Source organism: Misgurnus anguillicaudatus, chromosome 15, assembly GCF_027580225.2.
Source record: "Misgurnus anguillicaudatus chromosome 15, ASM2758022v2, whole genome shotgun sequence".
NCBI classification, from domain to species: Eukaryota; Metazoa; Chordata; class Actinopteri; order Cypriniformes; family Cobitidae; genus Misgurnus; species Misgurnus anguillicaudatus.
In genome coordinates, this window is record NC_073351.2 from 10893327 (window position 1) to 10919148 (window position 25822).

Below are 25822 nucleotides of genomic sequence, written 5' to 3' on the forward strand. Positions count from 1 at the left end.
TATATTCATGCATGATGTTTCATGAATAAGGCCAACATTTTTTTATAGGTATCATGTATGGACGAAGGGTCATGCCCCAACCAATTATGCCAAATGGAGGACAGCCACAACTCCATACAAGGTGGAATGGGAGGGAGATTTTGAACCCTACGTTGTTGTACGACGAGACTGTCCTGAGTATGATCAGAGATTTGTAGGCTTTGGCTGGAACAAAGTATCTCATATCATGGAGCTTGACGCTCAGGTGAGCTTCCTTAGACACTTTTAGGCCTGAATGTTTGGATTGTTCCTCTTTAAAATCACCTTTGTACTAACACCCTACAAAATGTTTTCGTTGCAGGAGTATGATCTCATTGTCTTACCAAATGCCTTCATGATCCACATGCCCCATGCACCAAGCTTTGACATCTCAAAGTTCCGATCCAGTCCAAGTTATCGTTACTGCTTGACAACTCTAAAGGACGAATTCCATCAAGACCTTTCTCGAAAGTATGGTTCTGCTGCTCTCAAGTACCTCACAGCACAGAGGAACATCTAAAACCTGTTTCAAATGTACTTTAGCAAACAGGAGAATGGCTTGACTTAGCCTTTTTTAGGCTCAGAGGCCAACATGCTGCTCTGGTACAGGTGTAGGTGTCTAAGGAACAAGTTGTCCTGCTACAAACCCATGTCTCTACTGAGTACAGACTATAAAATCTGAGCTTTAATTATTGTTTGTTATAGAAATTCATACAGCAGCAAACTGTGAAAACCAATGACATCAGCAGCACACCCTTCTCAGAATGGATTATGCCAAACGAGGTGGTGAAAACTTGACCAAACCTTTTAACCGTTTCAAAACGACGTAACAAAGGACATCAGTATGCGTTTGTGGAACGTTGTGATGAGTCAGTTGCTTTACAGCCTGAAGACAACGGTCATGATCAAGACCTTTTTTTGACAATCAGGGCTTTTTCTTTATTACAGATCTATGGCTAGTGGTCCATGTTGCTACACAGCTTTGAACCTGACTAAAACCATCCTATGGAATATCGATAGAGTGGAAATTAACTTGAAATGAATGAGCTTTCCAAATATTCTTCTGCTGGACTGAAGTGTGGGGAGGGCAACAAGACAAATGAACATTTAAGCCTTATAATTTCCTTGATATTTAAAATATTTAAAATATTTTTCTTTGTTTATAATGAAGATGAAAAAAGTGACAAACACTGATTTACAGCCTATGTATGTTTTACAATATGAAAAAACACATTATTTTTTAATTTAGAGACACTTGAGTCGATTGTGGACGTTGAATGCTTGATAGATCTACAGAAAGTATTTGTGTGTTGTCCTGGGGTCCTGAATATTAGAAAGACATTTCCGTTAAGAATGATCAGTCTTCTGGTTATGTATAAGTGCTGCATTTATAATTGTCACATGAAAACGGTCATATTATGAGATGCTTGACATCCAGAATCATAGCATATGCCACTTTCTTACCCTGAACCTACATCTCCAACTTCGTTGGAACACTTCTTTTGCTTTACAGATTTGCACTTTGTACTTTTACAGAAAAATAACAATATCAATATAACGGCATATAATTCTGTGTACACTGACTTGGAGATCCACACGAGGGACCATAAGGAAATGCGGCACCTGTTTCAGATATTTTCTCAAGGACTCAATAACTGTTGTCAGTTATATATTACACTTCTGTTAGGATCAAACCTATGTCATATTCTGGTCAGCCTCCACTTGGAGAGGATGAATTTGAAAAAAAAATTACAACCTGGAGCTACAGTAATGTGAAAGCTTGTATCAGTCTTTGTACCAATCACTGTCACAATGTAATTCCCAGTATATCCCATCTAAGTAACTCTTCTCTGGGTCATATTGAGTTCACCCTTCTTGCGCCATCCATGCCCTGGCACTCCATCAGACTGTGCAGATTTACGGTAAATACCCGTGCCTTTGCTGTGTTGCGAAAACTGGATATTGATTGTACTACTGTACGCATCAGCGGGGCCTGCGAGTATACAGGTACTCTATTTATTATTGTTGACTTAAATCAATCATATTTTTCTATGTAGGGGACAAAAGTGCTTTAAATAAATTTTCCCTGTTTCTATAAATTGTCAAAGTTCTAGTTTATTTTGCAAGAGTGGATGAGTCAGGACTTGCTCTGTGCTTTCCACTGAATGTTCCAATTTGTTGAAGTTTGATTTAAGCACCAGTGATGATTCATAGTTAAAGTTCCCCTTAAAATCAAAAGTTTTTTATTATTAATATTTCAGCATTTTCAGTCATTTCAGAGAATTGTTTCTAAACAGATAAAAAAATGTTATAAATGTATTGAAACACATTACAAAGACTGAACTATGCAGTAGTGAATTGTGGAGTTAAAGGACAAGTTTGGTATTTTACACTTAAAGCCCTGTTTTCAGATTGTTTATGATGAAATAGAACAGTTTTGACTGAAGTTTGGACATATGGCGCTGGCCCGAGAATTTTCTGGTGTTTGTTCTATCACCTCCCTCTGCAGTGGCTGCATAGGTGCACTGGAACAGTCCTTCCTAAAATGCATTAAACTTTTGTTTACAAAGACGTGAAACTCACCGAATGGTCAGGGGTGTTCACTGATATGCTCACACAAAAATCGTAGTTTTATCGTAGTTTTTGTCCAACTCCATTGACTTGTATTAGATGTGCTGTGAGGTACGGTATTACGCCGCGCCGGGAACTTTGTTTTTATTCTTGCAACTGGCAAAGGTGGATTATCGCCACCAACTGGGCTGGAGTGTCTATTATTCAAGGTCTCAGCGGAAGAATGTACGGGTGTGAGGCGTTTGGAAAAATAGGTCCACAAGTTTACAACGAATGCTAAAGCAGCTGTTGGAAAGCATCTTTTGCAGCGATTTTTGTGTGAGCATATCAGTGAACACCCCTGACCACTCGGTGAGTTTCACGTCTTTGTAAACGAAAGTTTAATGCATTTTAGAAAGGATTGTTCCAGTGCACCTATACAACCCTTATAGAGGTGGGAGGTGATACAACAAACACCCAAAAATTCTGGGGGCAGCCGCATATATGTCGAAATTTAAGTCAAAACCGTTCTATTTCATCATAAACAATCTGAAAACAGGGCTTTAAGTGTAAAATACCGAACTTGTCCTTTAAACAGTTTTTCCAGATTTCTGTGTTCAGGATTATTTGGGCGGGGCTTAAACTGTGGCTCAGTGATGCCCTGGAGCCATAGAACATGGCCCGCCAGTAAGGGGACACGCCCCCAGTGTTTGAGAGCAGTGAATCCTGCCTAGTTTTTCCAAGATTTTAATAACTTATTTTATTACTTGGCGTGTTTTTATCATTTCAATTTGGCTGGGTGTTTAATAACACATTTTTCTGTGGTGTGACAAACTAATTAATTTATTTTTGGACTTTACACAGACTTAAAACGTACAGTCTCTCTCTTCTGCCAGTACAGATAAACCCTTTTTATGACATCATTCTGCACTTAAGCTTCTCATCAGATTCCAGGCTGTGAGGTAAACTAAACACTATTGGCTATTTTAAAAGGGGGATGGGCTGCTCAACATGACCCGCCCTAACTTCCTGTTTGAATAGAAATAATGCAACACACCAAACAAAGCTGCATGTTTAAAAGCGGTTCAGTTCAGGTTTTTGCAAACCATTCTAGTAAGCTCAGGGATCAAGGTTCAATTCCTAATATGTTAATGTTTTTTGCAGTTCCTCTGCTATTAATGTTGACTACATTAACAGCATACAGGGCCGGCTCTGGCCAATTTGCTGCCCTAGGCAAGATTTCACCTGGTGCCTCTAGAATCACAGACAATTGTGTTCCAATCATTTTGTTCATAAACTTACACAGAAACAAACTACACAGCTTTGTCTTGATTTTCTTTATTCTGGAAATATTTTGGAAACACACACAAACAAGAACACACGCACACACACCCTGTCAGGCATTTGATCTTGACATTGTTAAAATCTTGTCTTTTTTACATGTTTTAACACTGTACATTTAACTTAAAATAGGCTATCTTGTACTAGAAAACAGATCTTATTAATGAATTATCATTAGCATGTTGTGTCTCGGAAGATTGTGCTCATTGTTAAATAGCTGTGTGGCTATACTGCACTGAAGCTGCAGTTTAAAATATAAACCCAGAATTCAGCGAACGTCAAGAACAAGAAAACGGAAACAAAAATCAGGCCGAGACGTGGAATTTACAAAATGTTACATGGACCATGTTTAAGTTTGGTAACACTTTATTTTACGACCCGCAAAGTACCGCATAATTAAACCGAATTTACAGCGTATATTTGTAACAACAGGGTACCTCTACAGTACGTACTTGTAGTTATAAGGGAACAATATTTTAAGTTTGGGGTAATAAGGGGGTAAGAATATATGGAAAATTATTCTCTAAGTATTTCATAACTACAGGGTACCTATTGTAATATTACGTGGTATGTATGACTTATGTCTATGGGTAATATGGTCTATGTGTAACATGGTTTTTTTTCATATATGCTTACCTGATGAAGTGTATTGTATAGCCTACAGTTGATGTCTACAAGCCACGTCGGCAAATAAAATATAACAGCACAATAAAAATAATAGCAACTTGTACCTCTTTGATCTGTATATGTATACAGGAGTTACCAGGTAACTCTTATATTTGCGGGCTGTAAATTAAAGTGGGGCTTATTCCCGGCTTGTTCTGTGTACGTACCAGGAAACTCTTACCTTTGCGGGCTGTAAATTAAAGTGGCGCTTTGTTCACCTCTTGTTATAAATGTTATAGGGTAAATACCATAAACATACAGAATATTGTTATTTTTATTTCAAAACAACTTATTTCAAAACATCTTTAAAACACTATAATTAAACCAACACTTAATGTTTATTATCACAAAACTTTTATTTCAAATAAAAAGTCATGACAATTTTTCATTGTTTTTGCGGCTGGCTTCCTCTGTTGGTGTTCTTGTCCACTCGGATGTTGAGTTGATGTCGTCTCACAAATGCTGCTCTGCATTACATATAAAAAACATAAATGAAAGCCTTCAGTAAATGTTTCTTCACTGTGCCTTGAAAGAAACAGAGTTTTCTGAGCCAGTTAATAACTTTAGGCTAATTTATGTGCTAGCTAACCTGCTGCTACCGTTAGCTGGAAACTCTTTCTTGAAAAAACATTGTTTGAAATGCCTGAGTCATGTATTTACAAAACCAGTCACCTTATCCAGCATTTGGATCCTGCTCACATCACTCGCAGCCGATCACGTTCCAGCAAACCTCCTGCAGATGGCCGCGCGCTCTACACCTGCGCAGTAGCCTACGCATGTAGACGTTTTTTGCTTTAGCGGGAGCTGATATCTGCTGTTGTTTCATTCTGGTTTGCCATTGCATAAATTATATTTGGCTACTTGTGTTTACACAAGTTGCAAAGTTTTATTTTACCAACACCTATTAAAAATAAACAAATAGCGTGCTGCTTTGTGGTCATTATTGTGTAATTTGAAATAAAAGTAAATAAATTGCAAAGCACCACTTCAAATAGGTCCGCAAATGTTACAGTTTCCTGGTAAATAGGGAATAAGCTGGACTTTTGTTATCAAAAGCAAGTATAGGCTTCTAAAATTAAAGTGATGTGCTGTTATATTTATTTGCCGACGTGGCTCATAGACATCGACTGTATACAACATTCAGTAGTCAATATGAAAAATTCACAATAAAATAAAATAAAAAAATAAAACATATTTTCCCCATAGACTTGACTAAGTCATACATACCACGTAATATTATAATAGGTACCCTGTTGTTATAAAATACTTAGAGTATAAATAATTTATAATTCTTCATATTCTTACACCCTTATTACCCCAAATTACCCATATTATTCCCTTATACCTACAAGTACGTACTGTAGAGGTACCCTGTTGTTACAAATAGGTACGCTGTAAATTCGGTCTAATTACGCGGTACTTTGCGGGTCGTAAAATAAAGTGTTACCTTAAGTTTCAATGTTTCTGGACAGAAATACCAACTTGTTCACTTTGTCTGGTTTAAGCTGCACATTGGAGTGCTGGCTGCTCGCCGCGGTGCTGAAGACCAAGACACGCTCGGACGGAGTACTGGTGGCACAAATGCACAGATATTTACATGTAACCTACTGGAAAGTGGAGGAGTCATTAGTTGGGTTAGTAAAATAACGAAAATATAGCTTTTAAATAGAATTATTTTTTTTTGTAAAAAGATATTTAAAAAAAAGTTTAAAAGTGCACAACTCTTCTCAAGGGAAAGGAAGCTATACTTTCCCCATTACGTGCAACCTATCGGAAAGCGCAGATGAGTTGGTTGGGTTAGTAAAAAAACGAAATTATAGATTTAAGTACAAAATAGTATTTATATAAAGAGAAATATTGAAATAAAAAGTGCAGAACTCTTCTTAAGTGGAAGTAATAAAGTAAAATAACGAATAATAGTTATATAATAACGACTAATAGTTTCCAATAGGTTGCACGTAAATATCTGTGCATATGTGCCACCAGTACTCCGTCCGAGCGCGTCTTCAGCACCGCGGCGAGCCGCCAGCACTCCAATGCGCAGCTTATTAATACCAAACAAAGTGAACAAGCTGGTATTTCTGTCCAGAAACATTGAAATTTAAACATGGTCTGTGTAACATTATGTAAATTCTGCATCTCGGTCTGATTCTTGTTTCCGTTTTCTTGTTCTTGACGTTCGCTGAATTCTGGGTTTTTATTTTAAACTGCTGCTTCAGTTTAAAATAAAGAGCTATTTAACGAGCACGATCTCCCAAGATACTATGCTAATAATAATTCATTAATAAGTGCTGTGTTCTTGTGCAAAATTAAATATTTATAGTTAAATGTGTATACATATATTAATAAAAATAATAATTTGGGCGCACCGACGCCCCAAGGGGTCGGCGGCGCCCTTAGCATTTGCCTATAGACCCCTTCAAGGTTTGTAAACATTGAATGACTATCGGGTGCGCGCGCAGCATGGGGTCAAACTGTTCATACAATTGAGGCTTTATAATTTAATCTAACAGGGCTGAAAAATGATGACTTACCTCAAATGAAGTGAGCACTACAAACACAAGCCTCTTTGATATTTGCATTGTTCCAGTCTGCACGTTAATTGCTTGCAGACGCAGATGTTGTATTTTTTTGTTTTTGAGATTCTGCATGAATTGCGAAAACTTAACAAAAGACCTGATGAGATTTTCACAGCCCACGACGTAAGTAGGCATTTTTGACGATACCGAATAATACGCAACTCAATCTGCTGTAATGGCTTTTCTGACCCCGACATGCGCAGTGGGAACCGCCTGTGACGTGAACCGTGAAGAGGTCTATTCTGCCTATGCCCAGGGCCGGCCCTGACAGTATATATCTGTTAGTAGAAAGTTTGATCAGTAAACTCTGTGTGTTCCAGGTGACCTGCAGTAAGAAGACCTACTTTAGCATATATGTGTCCCATGTGGCAAAGGGCTCTCAATTCACTATATAGGATAACAGGATGCTTTAGAACACTGAGTGCAAATGCGCACTGGATATGAATGTATTTCCAAAATCAATAAAACCTACAAATGAATCCAACCGCTTGACAGTGAAGCAGAAGGTCTTTAAGTTCATCACCAGCATGTATACATAGAGTTTCTGATAGAATAAGTGGTCAAGTTTCAATGCATCCTCCTAGATAAGCTCCTGCTCCTGAGGTTGATCTATTGTTCTCCGGCCACACCGCTAGTTAATTCCAGCAGTTGCAGGAGAGATGTAACCAGAGCCTTGAGTGTGAGTGGTCGGTTATTTCCTGCACCATGTGGGCTAATGCATGTGTAATTGCCCGGAGTGGCCCTTCATAACATCATGAATCAGAATCTATTGCACAGGAAAAGAGTTTGAAGCAGCGTTCTCAGCATTCATTCACTCAGCCAAGCAGCACATTACAGGAAAGGGCATGCGGGGAACTCTTCTCACAGTGTGAGCGCTGCGGATCAGAGTGTCTCAGCAACACAATCTAGAAAATGGACTTGCATCAGGAAACATGCACACGCTTGAATAATTCAAAAACAGACAGCGGCAAGTAATAGCTGTTTCTTGCTGAATCTGAGTCAACGGTCTCTTCTGACCCTCGCTTCTGTCTTTAACAATAACATGCTTTTTAGTCTCAGCATTAAATGGCATGACTACAGACCGCCCACAGTCCATACTCTCATACATAGTGCACACAAAAGTGCAAAGTTTGTAAGAAGTACAATTCTCAATAATTTTCTTATAAACATTTGAAATTTACTTAAGAATGAAATGATTAACAACCTGCCAGTGACAAGTTAACTCGTCAAATAAGAGAAAATGCTTCCCTGCCAATGACAAGCTTTTCCGGCAATACATGTTTCCGCTATTATCCACCAGGTGGCCCTTAACCCAACTTATAAAACCTGGAAGCAACCCTTTAGGTCAAACAGTAAGAACTTTGTGTATGTTTTGATCATCGCTTTTAATCTGATCTCTATCTAAAGTCCTTCACAAAAATGCAATTATCTCAGCTTTTTGCTCAAAATTTTGTATTTTTGCAAAAACCTACCCTTATTTGAGAAGTGATAAAAACAGAACAAATAAGGATATGATGAAAGTTCTGTTTTTGTTTGTAAGCAGAGGGTCTGTTCTTATATATATTTAAATAATATGTTTAAATATTTAAAGAACAACATTTTCTAGAAGGCATTACACTTTTGTGAAAATCATAAAAGATGCTGGCACTGGTTAGCAACTTTTTTAAAAAAAAGCTGGCGGGGAAAGAGTTAAACAACTCATCTGTCCAATAACCTTTCTTTAAGCACATCACGCTCATAAAACCAGTATTTCTGAATGGCCTGAGGGCGGGATTAAGTGTATTTGATGAATGTATAGTACGTGTCAAGAGCATTCGGTTGCAATCATTATCTAATTTTTGACGAAGGTGGCGATTAGCGGCATTTGCATCTGAACTCTTTATATAAACATATGATATGTTAAATGACTTTTACTATAACATCCTGTAGATGAACTTATCTGTTGATATTTTGACATTCAATACGGAGAAAGTGAAATGTTAGCTATAATTGCAATAATATTATTTGTGTATTACTACAGGCCTGTTGAATGCTTTATTCTGATTGGCTGAGAAATGTTCAATGGGTGTTGATTATTTTTCTGTAAACTGCACACCCAAAAAAAACCACATTTTGACCACTGATCTATATAAATGACTGGATTGCGCATAGAACGCTTAATGTAACTGTGTGAGGTGAAGCCAGCGCATAGTTCGAGCCGCCATCTTGGTATACCCAACCGGCAGAAGGCATCATTGACTTCCATTCAAAATCACGATCTAATATTACCCCCTTTACAGCGTATCAGTCACACAAGATTCATTTTAGGATATGTGTATGTAAATTAACTGTTAATTCTGGTGTTATTTGTTATAATGTTTTAGTCGGGCAGGATAATGGATTTATAAAAACCGTTAAGGTGAGTGTGTCTGCTCCATTCTGTAATGACACGGGTATAAATAAAGTTTTTTTTTTTTTACATTCAGCTACACGGTCAGTGTTATTTCTCTGAACAAATTTTGGTAACTTGTAAGTTTAGATAACATAATTACAAAACCAGCAAATTATTGCATGCACATACGGTACAAAGTATGATTATTTATTTAGATTTCAGAATGAGCACGTTTGTCATTAATACTAAATATGCTGCGGTCGGCCTCTGATGATACCAATAATGAAGATGAATGTATAATAACTGATTAAACTATGTACATGCTTAGGACGTTTGTGTTGTAATAATGTAACTTCAGATATAAAAACGAAGACTAGTAAAGTGATGTTTTATCATTAAAATCTGATAACGTCCATTGATTTAATAGAACGTTTGGGTATACCAACATGGCGGTGCGGTGGCTTCACAGTTGTGACGTCATGCGCAATCCAATCATTTATAGTGATTTTGACCCAAAATAAATATAAAAAGTAGTCAGTTTTCTAATCATGAAGAATAAATATTGTTAAAGTAATGCAGCTACACTTCATTATTATCAGATGTGAGGTTATTGCTCACAATGAAATGAAAGTATCAGTTGTCTTGTTTTCTCGTCGTGATGTATATCCAAGCGAAACGGCTTATGAAATGAAACAAAGGTAAGGCTGGACTTAAATTCATCCATTGAGAATTTATTGGATCATTGGAAGTTGGGTCATATTGCTATTTGCTAATCGCTGCGATCTTTTGAATGGAAGTTAAGAGAGATCGTATCGAGGAGGAAGATTTGCATCTTTGTTTTAAAGGAATATTCAATTTTCTTAAAAGAAAAACACAGATAATTTACTCACCACCATGTCATCCAAAATGTCGATGTCCCTCTTTGTTCAGTCGAGAAGAAACTATGCCCTCTGAGGAAAACATTGCAGGATTTTTCTCATTTTAATGGACTTTAATAGACACCAACAATTAACACTTAACTCAACACGTAACAGTTTTTTTCGACGGAGTTTCAAAGGACTATAAACAATCCCAAACGAGGCATATCGGTCTTATCTAGCAAAACGATTGTCATTTTTGACAAGAAAAATAACAAATATACACTTTTAAAGCACAACTTCTCGTCTGGGTCCGGTCGTGGTGCGCCAGCGTGACCCCACGCAATACGTCATGATGTCAAGAGGTCGCAGAAGATGAACACGAAACTCCGTCCCAGTGTTTACAAATGTGTTGAAAGAGGACCGTTCCTACGTTGTTGTATGTCAACTGATACTAATTAATGTCTTTGTGTCAGTTTATTGTTTACAATGGTCCGCAAATGTGCTTTCATATATGTAACCCCTGACCTCTCTTCGTCACTACGCATTTGCGTTGGGTCGCGCTGGACCGGATCTATGAAAAGTTGTGCTTTAAAAGTGTATATTTGTTATTTTACTTGTCAAAAATGACAATCGTTTCACTAGATAAGACCGATATGCCTAGTTTGGGATTGTTTGGAGTCCTTTGAAACTCCGTTGAAAAAAACTGTTAAGTGTTGAGTTGAGTGTTGTTTGTTGGTGTCTATTAAAGTCAATTAAAATGAGAAAAATCCTGCAATGTTTTCCTCAAAAAACATAATTTCTTCTCGACTAAGGAAAGAAAGACATCAATATTTTGGATGACATGGTGGTGAGTAAATTATCTGGATTTTTCTTTTAAGAAAATGGAATATTCCTTCAAGATTATGAGGGCACATGATTTTTTTTTAAATAACGTAGCTCTGTCATTTGTAAAAAAATACACACAAGAAAAATCTTGATTATAGGGAGACTTTTACAACAACCTTAAAAAAGTTTTTTTTTATTCTTAAAAAGTTTAATTGAATACAAAATATTTGTAATGTTTCATTAAATTTGAATTTAAGAAAAAAATGGGAGTTTTATTAAAAAATGTTTTGTGAATCTGACTGCTTTACAAAACTTTTAGAAATAAGGGACACAGGGTTTTATCAGTCTGCCTAGAAAATTGTATTTACAAGGTATTCAACTGATAAAAGCACGCTTGAAAAAAAAAACAAGTTACTTTTTAGTTTTTCCTCAAATGTTTAGACAATATAGAGTTTTGTTTGAGGGACCTATTTAACAACTTCAAGTTAACTACACTCTACACTGGGTTATTTTCAACCCAGCATTGGCTCAAAAGGGGACAAACTTAGCCGTTAAGATGAATCGATGTAGAAAATGTTTGTTTTTGACTCAACAATGTGTTAAATCAACCCAGCATTTTTGGTTGAAACAACCCAGTAAAGGTTAAATTACAACCCAACAGGTTGGGTTTGTCCCTTTTTGACGCAACACTAGAAATAACACAGCATTTTTTGTACAGTAGATACCCAGAAGATATCCATTAATTACCCATTGTTTTCTATAAATAACAGCAAAAATCAGTAACTGTTTCACTTTCAAACCAGGCTATTACTGTTTTAATCAATTTTATACAAACCCTAAATGTCACAGTGGCTCCTCACTTTACATAGTTTTCCTGACTAAGTGGGCGTTCTTGGCCAGAATAAGCAGAAATGTGGAGGAGACTTTATGCTACAGTTAAATAGCTGAATAAGCAAGAAGATCTGCTTTCAAAAGTCTCTCATGCATTACAATGAAATAACCAGGCTTTTCATTAAAACTGAGTTACATGTCAAAATGGCAATGATCTGATTTCATAAAAGAGATATATTAAGAAATTGTTGCTTACTTTCCTGATTCACAATTGACAGACCGAGCATGCAATTTCTCATTAGTAACTGCTGCAACATCATTTCCCCTTCATAATGAAATTTACATTTCTATGGGAATTTTTGCTTAATGAATCCAGACGGTCCCTTGCAAATTCTTTCATCTATATGGAGAAATGTTTGGGTTTAATACAATCGATCAAAACAGACAGAGAGGATATTGGAGAAATAACAGAGATGGAGGTGTCTCAGTAATGGTGTCAACAGCTGAAGTGATGACCTTATGATGTAAGATCACAGAGGAAATAATTCCTTCAGAAAGTTTCTCACCGATCGATGCCAATTGCCCATTGTACCTTTTATTGTCTGTTAACCCGGTGACAGAAGTCAAAACAGTCCATTTATCTTTAGTTCAACTCAGCATCTGCAGAAAGAGGCCAAATATCTCTTCATATCAGCAGTGGCTATTGGATATTGAACTTCTCGTCATATCCTTATATCATATCAGACTGCTCAATATCACTTCTTGTGGATGTGCAGCAGAGGACCATCATTTATATTATTGTTTCTGAATCACTTCAATACAGACACTAAATATCTTGTATCTTGTAGACGCATATATCAGGTCAATATGCTTGTAAAGTTTATTTCTTTACAGATTTTCAGTTCTGATTTTTTTAGCATAACATTTCTGATGGTAAAGCTGTGACTGTGTGTGTATGTGTCATACCGCCTAAGGGATTACCCAATACTGACAATACTGAGACAATCTCAAAGTTCTTTGACTTTTAAAAGATTTCCCCCTGGAAGCCAGTTTGAGCTTGTGAAACTAGGAACAGATGTTCAAACAGCGGTTGTGAGGTGTTTCTGGGAGCTCCTGATGAAGGATTAATAAAGTGCTGTACAGGTATACAGTAAATCCCACAATAACACGCTAATTACATGAAGTCCCACATGGAAGTTGCCAAAATTCATTGTAATGTTAAAAGGATAGCTCACTTAAAAATTGAATTGTGTCATCATTTACCTTCATGTTGTCCTTTCATTATTCTGTTGAACACAAAAGAAGATATTTTGATAAATTATGGTAACCACACAGTTGACGGTATTGACTTCCTTAATATTTGTTCGTCCTATTATGGAAGTCAATAGGTACTGTCAACCGTATGGGACGCTGTTGTTACGGATTCTTAGTGGAAGTCTACCGAATGTTTGGGCCACAAACGCCCAAAAAGAATCAAATTGAATATTTTTAACACAGTACAACCAAGGCGCAATCAGTACAAACACTTTAACAATTTAAGGGAAGTCAAACATGGCCTGTGTTTTATAAGTTGGGTAAGAGCGCCACCTGGTGGATAATAGCATAAATACGGATTGCCGGAAAAACTTGTCATTGGCAGAGAAACGTTTTTTTTTTTTTTTGCAGGAAAGTAGCCAGTGTTGTGCCTGAACGAGTTCATATTTTGGGCGAACGTGAACTGAACGTACTGTATTACTCCCTGATGAACGTTACTGTGAACTCGTTCATTCTGGTGTTTGTGAACGGCACGCTCTCTCAGTTTAACGTCGTTCAATAGGGTGCCAGATTTCTATAGAGACTTCCAGACAAAAACCCGGCTAAAACACACTGTAAACAGCCTTAATGTGTAGCGGAAAAACACCCAATCTGGCAACACCAGCCACCAGTGTTTCATCACTGCGTGCGTCAACAAAATGCAGCATGAGGTGCAGCAGCATGTAGGCGACAAAGCAGTTGTTTAACATTAAATAACATCATACTTAGCATAGACTGCTAACGCATAGTTTGTATCTTGAAATTGACTCTGACTAAGCTCACGCTATTTAACGTGCACGTGCGGTGTGCGAAATGCGAGTTGTCCTACACGTGACGCTGCGCAACACTTCTCGTCCGGTGTGCGACCCCTTTGAAGCACCCGCTATAGCCTTTCAAGGTATGTGCAAGCAAATACAAAAATTTAAAGACAGACAATGCTATTGTAAACCCTGGTTGGATAAGGTTTTAAAGTTGGATATGAAGATGAAATCTGACTCGTTTAGATTCAGTGAACTGATAAAATTATTGCTGTCTGGTTCTATATGGGCTACAATGGCAATGTTTTTTTTATAATATGGGGGGAAAAACTATAAATTAGTTCATTTTTGGAACTGTGAACTATTTCAATTTTTTGAAGTATAAATTATGAACTGAACTAGTTCATTTTTAAATTTGTAAACTGAACTTTGAACTAGTTCATGTAGAAAGTGAACTTTCCCAACACTGGAAGTAGCAGTAAAGAGGCAGTGCTTCGCCTTCTGAGAATATAGTTCCCAGTATGTATACGGTTAAAAGATGACTGTGTCTCATATGACCTTGTTATTTGTACACGCTGTGACTATACAAATCACAAGATATAAATTGGAAAATGTTGGCTTTATTTTGTCACTTATTGGGAGCAGTATGCTAGCTGCAGCGTTAGAGAGAGTTACAGGACGCACAGAGATTAAAAGGGTATGTATGGACTTATCTACACTGATTAAACTGAAGTCCCAAAATGTCTGTGTGTTCCTTTAAATGTCAAGGCTGGTCGGGACTCACACACAAACGTCTAGAAATGAGAGTAGCAATTGCCCCAAAACTGGTGATATTGATCCGGTGGTTAAAGAATGTAAGAAAGCATGATTTAAAAGCATAATGCCTGTGTTTTATGACTTCAAATTGTACTAGGTACTGCAATACTTTACAAATCTAGCACTTTTGCTAAATGACTGTTCTCATTACAAATATATTCCAAAGAAAAAATTATACATTTTATAACTCCGTTAAGGTTCCATACAGAGAAAGTTAAATGAAGGCTTTTCAACCTAAGACCAGTGGGGTTTTTCAGATGAAAATTTGTGTTATTGTACAGTATGAGTATGGGAATGTTTCTGAGGACTTATGAAATTTTGTTTTCACAGAGCCGTGTGTTTTTCTAGTTTTCTTGCTAATTATTTAGTAGTTTGTTTAGTTAATATTAACACAAATATCAGCACACGGAGGTTTGAAAAAGTTATCCTCACATGTTGACGTTATTTATCATCCGGCTCTTAACCTTAAATGAGCTTGACACCCCAGCCATAGACTATGTACATCTATGTATGGAACATCTACTATGAGCATTTGCTATGTACATCTATAACTGTGCAAAACTGACTTGTGCAAACACAACAGTACAGTAGATTGAGTACAAACAATTACAATAGCAGCAGTAACCTTGAAGATGTGCAAATGAGATGAGGCTACTTGATAATAACAGCAGTAGTAACACTAAGAAATGCAATGATACTAATAGTAGCAGCACAACACTAGCAATGTGCATGTTTAGATGAACGACCAGTCCATCTATTCTTTGAAATAGAGAAGATATTGTTTAATACAGTACAATTTACATTATGAGAATGTTTCGTTAATTATTTCACATTGTGAATTGTTTAAAGACATTTTTGGGGGGTGTTGTACATTGTGGATGATTTGAAGGCAGTGTTTGTATAAAAACTTACAGCAATCATCATAAAATCATAAGTAGCATGATTTGAGGCATCATTCATATTTGAAGTACAAACCATATGTGGGACTGTGTTTATTGCAGTGTTAAACGTTTGTTTATCACTATGTTTTTGTAGGAGCAAAAGAACAACACTAAACTCCTTGTTTTAAAAAAAAACGTGCATTAAAAAGGTGTCATGGTTTTAAGACAGCCCAGTCACACGAAATTGCGTACCTGTAGTCACGTAATTTGTTGATTCTTTTTCATGATACGAATTCAATTTAATTTCGTCACGAATTTCCCCGTTCCATTTTCTTATCGTTGTCTCTTCGGTTTAGGGTTAGATTTACATAAAATTATATCCTTACCCAAACCCAACTCTAACCCTAACACCAGATGACAATGTTTAAAAATGAAGAAAACATAAAAAAATAAATCAGAAAAAATAGTGTAGCCTCTTATGAAACGGCTGAAATTCCACAAGGGGGCGTATTTGTTCTTCAGACGTTGCACAATAAACGTGACACCCGAATATATCATTATAAATCATGAATAAAAATTGAGAGACGAATCTCCGGTACACTGTAAAAATGTCTGTTGAAATTACAGTATTAATGGGTATTACTGGCAACTAGCTGCCAGTAACTTACTGTAGATTTTATGTTATTTACTGGCAACATTTTGTTCAAAGTTAAATGAACATGAATTTTTTTTTTTACTTTATCTTCTACAGTAAGTTACTGGCAACCAGCTGCAAAATTACAGCAAATTTTTTAGAGTGTAGTGAACTAATTGTTTACAGTATTTATATCGTAATTTGGTCAGAAATGTCAAAATTGTGAGATGAACAAATCGTTTTGGATTAAAAGGCTTGGATATTCCATTTCCTTGGACTTTTGGGGATTTATGAACAATTTGTTTTGGACGATTTCACCGAAGCGGATAAAGGGAAGATTTTGAAGGTAAGTAAATATCCTAAATCGGCACCGCCCGGTTCAGGTAACTAACAACTATATTACAGTTTTATGACTGCTATCAATCATATTATGCTTTGTGTGTGTGCTTAATGGAATCCTGAGAGTCAAAGCTTTCAAACGATGTGCCGCATGACCGTATATTTTGAAGATCTAATGCTTCAAAGTTACAATGAAGTTCATGCAAACTCACGTGCAAGGGAGGGGGTGTACCGTGTACGGCACAGTGGTCCTTATCAGGATAAACCAATACTTAAAGGTGACATCCTAACGCAAACACCAAATCTAAACCTAAGCGAAAATGGTTTGAAAATAGGAAAAAGCAGTTGAGTAACCAATACGTGACAATTAGTGATGCGCGTGTCGGGTTGGGCCGGGTAAAGAAATTGTAATTTTAATGCGGGGCGGGTTGGGGCGGGTCATTAACTCATTCCCCGCCATTGACGAGTTATCTCGTCAATTATGAGTTAATATTTAACTAATAAATATGCGTTTCTGGATGAATTTCAAAGTGAAAGTGTAATACCGCTTTTATCCACTGGATGGCCAAAACCGAATTTATCAAAAACTGAAGTTAAAAAGAAGTAATGATTTATTTTAACTGCCTTTATGTTTGAAAGTCATTCTGAGTCTGATATCTAACATAAATTCCTTTACAAAAACGCAATTTTTAAGCTTTTTCCTCAAAATGTTGAGAAATATCCATATTTCAGTGGTTAAATTAAGTGGAAAAAGTAAATATATAATGAAATGTTTTTTCCCCATTTTCTTGTTTGTTTGTTTATTGTTTGTTTGAAAGCAGAGGGTGTGTTCTTTAATTTGATATAATTTGTATGTTTATATATTTATAGAAGATAATTTTTCCTGCAAGGAATTTTGTGAAACTTTTGTTAAAATCACAAAAATGCAGGTGGGCAGCTTTTCTCAAAAAGGCTGGCGGTGAATGAGTTAAAACAAAATTAAAAAACAGATATGTTGCGTCTAATTCCCTTAGCATATATATTAAATATTTGCGAATATATATTTTTATATTTTATTACATTCTTTGATAAGGTTAAATTACGTAGGTGCCATCGTAACTTCCGCAACGTAACTTGATATCCCCAAACGTCACGGAAGCGGAAAAATAGATACAGTGTTGCGGGGCGGGTTGGGGCGGGCCAAATATTTCATAAAAGCGGGACCCGCGGGTTTGAAAAACGCCAACCCGCGGATCACTAGTGACAATGACACACAAACAGAAATTTGTAATGCGATCACAAAAATGTGGTAATTCGTGACAGTATCACGAAAAAGAATAAAACAATTACATGACTATAGGTACATAATTTTGTGAGACTGGGTAGTTTTAAGAACATTTATGCTATTCACTGTAAAAAAAATTGTTAATTCAACTTAAAAATATTAGTTAATGATGTTTCAACCAATATTTTTAAGGCAACCAGGTAACTTAAATCAATGCATGACCATTAAGTAAGAAAAGAGAAGAATAAAAAATGAACTGGAGAAAAAAAGATAAAACAAAGCAGAAAGAAAAAACATCTCAGTGGAATAACTTGTGTCCCCAGGAAAACACGGACAGAGTTCTGTTATAAATCTCATTGGCTCTTTATACCCGGCGAGCTCTGAATGAAGACGTGTGATGTAACATACTGCTCTCTGCAGTTCTGCTTCTCCTGAGGGCATGAAGCCACTGTCAGAGTAAACTTCTCATTTCCAGCGTCTGCTGAATGATGTCAGGCTTTCCTCTGCTGGACAAAGGTATACGCAGCAGGGTGACAGACAGATAAAAGCAATCATGCTTTGAAATCAACCATGAAATCCAAATAGGAATATTTTGGCCTTTAGTCGTTGTCTCTGAGCTTCTATATGCTAGTGTTCACCTAAAAATGCAAAGTTTAGTTTAAATGCAGAAAAATTGCATTTAAAATGTACTGTTTTTTCTCTTCCAAGAAAATATATCATGAATATTGATAACTCATCTTGCACTCAAGGGCACATATATATTTTTGTCCAATGAACTACTGACTAGGGTGAGAAATACTGTAATACCACCTGCCATCTATAATAGCAAGTAGCAAATCATTGTACATGACATGACATTAAAGGCTATTAGATATTTAATAAAAAAAAGTGGCAAGCCCTTCAATATAAATACCAACACATCTGTTACGCTCAACCTGATTTTGCCAGCTGGTTGATGTCCTCAGGGCATCATGACCCAAGGACAACAGTTTTGCAAATTAAACCTAAACTCAACCGAAACCCTTACACCAGAAATGAGTAAAAAACAATGGTTTAAAAGCAGCTAATCCTGGTTGTAAGCTTAAACTTGAAACAAACTTCTGAAATCTGATTGGCTGATTAAAATGTTGTCCCAGAGTCAACATAATGTTGCCCTGAGGACATCAACCACTTGGCAAAATCAGGAGGGTATATTGCATATCATGCATATTGAAGGCGATGCTATCAACCACTTTTTACTTCCATCTGGCCAGACGTTTGACTTCCGGCATAAAGTCTGGTGACTCTGGTCTGCATATTTTATCTGGCCAGGAACTTAGATATGAAGAATGCTGTGAAGGGCTACAAAAATATATCAGCTCCCCCCCAAAAAAAATGCAAAGGCAAATGTTTCTTAAACAAACCTCACAAAATGCAGCTTTGCCAGACCCAAAATACCCCAAACATTATGCAATAATGTATGCAATGTTGGCTGGGTCACTATTTACACAGTCTATATAAAGTAAATGCATTACTTGACCACATGGACAATAGAAATTAAACTTCTAAATCTTATATTTGAGTTGAACATGGAATAATGGAGCCAATAAAGCATAGCATTAATAAACATTTCTATATACAAACATGTATTCAAATGATATAAACTGCAATAAGAGCTACTAAAAACATAATCTCCTACAGTAGTTAATAAGCCATAATAGTACGGTAATTACAGTATTTCAATACAACTGCTTGAATTCACGTGTAATCCTTTGACAAAAGTAGATCTTAACAAAGAGAAATAATCAAAAGAGGATGAACTTACATAACCTGTTTAACATTACCTGTTGACATTATTATACATACACTCACCTAAAGGAACACCTGTTCAATTTCTCATTAATGCAATTATCTAATCAACCAATCACATGGCAGTTGCTTCAATGCATTTAGGAGTGTGGTCCTGGTCAAGACAATATCTTGAACTCCAAACTGAATGTCAGAATGGGAAAGCAATTTTGAGCGTGGCATGGTTGTTGGTGCCAGATCTGCTCAGTTACTGGGATTTTCACACACAACCATTTCTAGGGTTTACAAAGAATGGTGTGAAAAGGGAAAAACATCCAGTATGTGGAAGTCCTGTGGGTGAAAATGCCTTGTTGATGCTAGAGGTCAGAGGAGAATGGACTGACTGATTCAAGTTGATAGTAGAGCAACTTTGACTGAAATAACCACTCGTTACAACTGAGGTATGCAGCAAAGCATTTGTGAAGCTACAACACGCACAACTTTGAGGCAGATGGGCTACAACAGCAAAAGACCCCACCGGGTACCCCTCATCTCCACTATAAATAGGAAAAAGTGGCTACAATTTGCACGAGCTCACAAAAATTGGACAGTTGAAGACTGGAAAAATGTTGCCTGGTCTGATGAGTCTCGATTTCTGTTGAGACATTCAGATGGTGAGGCAGAATTTGGCGGAAACAGATTGAGAACATGGATCCATCATGCCTTGTTACCACTGTGCAGGCTGTGGTGGTGGTGTAATGTGTGGGGGATGTTTTCTTGGCACACTTTAGGCCTCTTAGTGCCAATTGGGCATTGTTTAAATTCCACAGCCTACCTGAGCATTGTTTCTGACCATGTCCATCCCTTTATGCCCACCATGTACCCATCCTCTGATGGCTACTTCCAGCAGGATAATGCACCATGTCACAAAACTCGAATCATTTCAAATTGGTTTCTTGAACATGACAATGAGTTCACTGTACAAAAATGGCCCCCACAGTCACCAGATCTCAACCCAATAGAGCTTCTTTGGGATGTGGTGGAACGGGAGCTTCTTGCCCTGGATGTGCATCCCACAAATCTCCATCAACTGTAGAATGCTATCCTACATTTTTAAAGAATGCTTTCAGCACCTTGTTGAATCAATGCCACGTAGAATTAAAGCAGTTCTGAAGGTGAAAGGGGGTCAAACACAGTATTAGTATGGTGTTCCTAATAATCCTTTAGGTGAGTGTATATGCATATGAATTTCAACAAAATAAACATTTTCAGTTAAATACTGTTTTATACATAATTTTAGTAAGTATATGTAATACATGTACATCATAAGTACTGTACCTGCAATTAAATTACTTAAAAATAAAGACTAATTCCTTACTTTCTATTGTCATGGGACAAGTAATTTAATAACAGTAATTAGTTACAGCTATCTTTTACATCTATTACAAATGTGTGCCACTTGCAAAGTGCAATGCGCATTCATATTGCATACAGCATGTTTCTGGTCTCCAATTGATGTCCCCCCGTGACCAAAATGCTTCCTGTTCTGTTTTTTAAGCAGCATGCACAGTCACTAATGAAAAGAAATAGTTTGACTGGAGAACGATCACTTCCACATATCCTCTGAGATCCATGCGTCTACCTTTTCAGAAATTTTTTCCTGTTATGCCACAGGCCAAAACAACACTGTGTTGCAGAGTCTTCTCAACGGGAGCATCACAGTTCTTACCTTAAAAGTGCAGAAATGTATTTGTCTTGTGAATAGAAGTACTGCAAGATGCTTGCAAAGTAGAAATCTGGCAGAAACAGCAGTGGATACAATAAGAGAGTGGGGGCTTTTAATCGGTCTTTAGATGCGCCTGTGCGCCGCGAGAGGTCGGCTGATGCGAGAGATGAGATCATTACTATAATTAAACCCTCTGTGGCGTTTATCAAACAGCTTATTTGATTTGACGTTGTGAGATGAGGCGTTATGGGAGGACCAGCTTTTTTGATCAGACTGGCACCCTCACTGCCAGCTGGAAGTAAATACTTTTTGTTCTAATGAAATTTTCCTGAGCGACAGACATCAGTCATCTGCGAAATGAAAAATGTGTCAACGGCTCACCATGAGGAGTGTTTTGGCACAACAATAGTAAAGTGCATAAAGTTGCAAACATGCACAAGGCAAAGCATGCAGAGAACATGGATACACAACTGTGGAAATACAACACTAGTGTCCCAACAAGGGGCTCAAGGTCAGAGGTGGATAGTTAGGGAATGACTTATTGGGATGAAGGCCTCGTTTAAAAGCAGAAATATATAACAAATCCCTCAAGTTGTACAAGGAAAGCCATTAAAGCCTAGGGATTCATCTGTGCCCTCGATCCTTAGCTGCAGCGCGAGCCAAAAACCAACAAAGGCAAACAGAGCAAAACTTTTCGGATTGGCTGTGTTTTAGATTGACTACTAAAATATGAAATACATTTAAATGGAAATTATACTTTAAATATGAAATCAAAACCTCCAGGGTGTGGAAGCAAAATGTATTGAGTAAATAATTCAGGAATGGATTAGTGAATGGTTGAATTTGTACAGTGCTACTAATGCAGACAGGTTTCGCAGCTGTAAACATGACAGATTGTAAGTACCATTAACCAATCTACGAACATCAAGATGACTGACAGTAATTTTGTAAATTAAATCACATTAATGCTTAGAAAGGGGAGGGCTAGTTAGCCATGCTGGACCAATCAATTAGCTTTAAATGACTGTAATACAGTATAACTAGGGTGACCACCCATCCCGCGTAGCGCGTGAGCGCACAGCGTTTTAAGCCCAATTCATGCTTCCCGCAAATTGCTTGTTCAAAAAAAAGTTGGTCGCTTATATACTCGAGCCCCAAGCAGCCAAACGAATGTTACTTGACCGTTCAGGCTTGCTCGCCACTCGCTACTCGCACGCTACTGTTGCTCCTCAGTTGAATTGCTGACTAGGTTGTTGTCAACGTTTTCGTTGTTGTCATGATAGCGCAGTGCCCACACAGCCACGCACATGCATACCTTTTAGATGCGCGCTTTTCAATTAAAAATGAAGAAAGAGGCAGAGTCTGACTTAAAAAGAGAAGGTGTGGGTACAAGAAAGACTTTGAAAAGAAATATTTGTGGCTTAAAGTCCTAAAGGTGTACCCAGAACACAATTTTTTTTTTCCCTGCGCCTGCCTTTACTTACATGCAAGTTTACCATTCTTCCTCCCCCTTCTCGTTCCGTGAACCTCTGGAGTTGTGAGTTAAGACTTTTTTTAACTGTTCCTGTGTTGTTGAGCAACTACAATTCCTATTAATTCTATAATTTTATATTTAAATTTTTTAAAGTCAATAAATTGTAATGAAAAATAAATTAAATTAAATAGCTAAAGTAAATCGAAAGTGGAAGTGCATCTGTCAATTAATTGAATGTTCAAAATATTATGAATCTTTATTTAGAAAAAAATGCACATTGTTTGGCCTATTCATGGGCATACATCAGAATATGGCATTATTTATATACCATGTACACTGCAAAAAAAAAAAATGATTTTCAAAAAAAAATCATTTTTTTTTTTCTTGTTTTCAGTAAAAATATCTAAAAATTCTTTTAGAATTTGCGCATAAAACAAGCAAAAAAGTCTGCCAATGGGGTAAGCTTTTTTTGCTTGTTTTATGCACAAAATCACTTAAATTTGATAGTTTTGGTCTAAAAACTAGACTTATTTTCTTAGGTCGTTTTGCTCATCAAGAAAAAGCATCTTACTGAAAACAAGACAAAAATACTAAGAATTTTTTTTTGAAAAAATTTTTTTGCAGTGTAAGGCGGTATGTGCTAAAAATGGGTAAACCACTATCAATAAGTCTGCCCGTGGGTTGGGTGCACCGCCGTGCCAGGGAGTGTCCCACATTATCCCTCAGAAACATACCCCTTGTCCCCCATTGGGCTTATTAGCAGGTGGCCACCCTAAGTATAACTAACCAAATCTAATGAAGGTAAGCATGGTGCCCCCTACGAGATGGGGTCTATGTTATGTTAATCCAGCGCTGAATGCGGCAGCTATATATTTTACAAGTTGGCTAATTCATACAAAGTTAATCGTGCAAAAACGCACGATTCTCATGAAAAAACAACCACGAAACCCAACCCCTGCACCTAACCCCAACATCCGGGGTCTAGCAAATCATACAAAAACTTACAGACATGGTCAAATTAATTCATATGAATTAGCCAACAACAGTAAAATATGTACGCATTCTCATGAGATAGCGTTGGATAAATGCCAGTGATAAGACAATTTACACAATAGTGAATGCAGTGAACTGGTGTTTAAGTGATTGTTGTTTTACATCTAATTGTTTTGATAATTTTAACCTACTATAATAATGAGCATATTTTTGCTGAAATAAATTATTAAAACACTTCTACTGATTTTTAAGGTACTTAAAGTAATCATGGGCTTAATTATGATGGTGGCATAAGTATTCACTTACAGTACCAAGTACATACTTCAACCAATTAAGATGTCAATGAAACCATATATAGATTAAATCATTTGTATGTGTTTGTTCTATTGCATTTGTACTTGCACCCAAAATTAAGTTGTCCCTCTAAATGTGAATGATCTTATTTTGTAAGAGAAATAAAGAGAAACTGTTGGCTACACGCCTGCTCGCTCTCTCTCTCTCTCTCTCTCTCTCTCTCTCTCTCTCTCTCTCTCTCTCTCTCTCTCTCTCTCTCTCTCTCTCTCTCTCTCTCTCTTTGAGGTCACTGTCTCAATTGGCAGACCAAGCATGCAATTTCTCATTAGTAACTGCTAGAACATAATTTTCAGTGTTGTGTTTTCGATGATAACATGTAAATTTATGGGAAGTTTGGCTTAATGAATCCAGAAGGCCTCTTGCAATTCCATCATCATTATGGAGAAATGTTTGGGTTTAATATAATCGATCAAAGCAGATCGAGATAATATAAGAGAAATAAGTGTCAACAGTGTGAACATCTGAAGTAATGACCTCATGATGTAGGATTACAGAGGAAATAATTCCTTCTGATAGCCACACCGGAGTCCTTCACGGATCAAAGGTGCCAATTGCCCATTGCACCTTTTATTGTCTATGGCGATGGCGGGAATCAAAATGCTCCCCTCATAAGCTTGTGGCAATGTCCAAATATCTCGTTAAACAACGACTGCTTGATATTGATGTAAAAAATCTTCATAACATATTTATCCGTGTATGGTTGTGCTCTTTTGATAAACATTCTGAATATAGCCTTAAAAAAAATCAATCTTCAAACCAACAAACTAAATATAAAAATAGTTTAGAATCTATTTAAATGCTGTGATTGTTAAAATGTATGTGAATCAAACTATTGAGAAAATAACGTTTAAAGTTGTCCAAATTAAGTCATAAGCAACTGCATCCTCTCACAAAAATAAATGTTTTATATATTTGGGTGATTCTCACGAAAACTTGGTTTTAAAAATGTCAAACATGAAAATGTAAAAATTGCTTAAATTTACTTTTTTTCCCACCAGACATTGAAAATCAAAGTCTGGAGTAAATGGGAACATTAATTTAAAAACTTTTACTTATCATTTAACACTTTTTGTAACATAATTTAAAAAATTAGTCCTAAAAAATCTCATTACCGCAACAGTCAGAAAACATCAACACTGACATATTTTCAAAATGACATGACAAACCTGAAAGAACATAATTTGGAGATTCTGCACATGCATTTAAAATCAAAGTATTATGCTTCTATACATTAAATTAACATTTAATAAGCATCTGTTGCGGTAATGATAATCAAAATGTCGTGCAAGCATTCTGACAAGACAATATTTCAAATTAACTGTAAAAAAAAATGATCTTACCTGGTAGCCATCTTGAAGTAACTGGTCCATGTGCTTGGTCACTCAAAATCAAACTTTATTAAAATTCTGTATGTGTGCTTAAACTGTTTTCAAAAAGTGTTGCGGAGGATGAGAACATCAGGCATGGACACATCATTTTCCT

General features: G+C 36.7%; 1 protein-coding gene across 7 annotated transcripts in view; it reads left to right on the forward strand.

Annotated features, from left to right (window-relative positions):
• The window catches only part of large2 (LARGE xylosyl- and glucuronyltransferase 2), a 179905-nt gene extending 177788 nt beyond the window's left edge, over positions 1–2117 (forward strand). For all 7 annotated transcript variants that reach the window (XM_055173781.2, XM_073853359.1, XM_055173776.2 and 4 more), the window contains 2 exons: positions 49–244; positions 341–2117. In XM_055173781.2, coding sequence (XP_055029756.1) covers positions 49–244; positions 341–538 — 394 coding nt within the window. In that variant the 3' untranslated portion in view covers positions 539–2117. The remainder of the gene's footprint in view (positions 1–48; positions 245–340) is intronic.
• The last annotated feature ends 23705 nt before the right edge of the window (positions 2118–25822 follow it).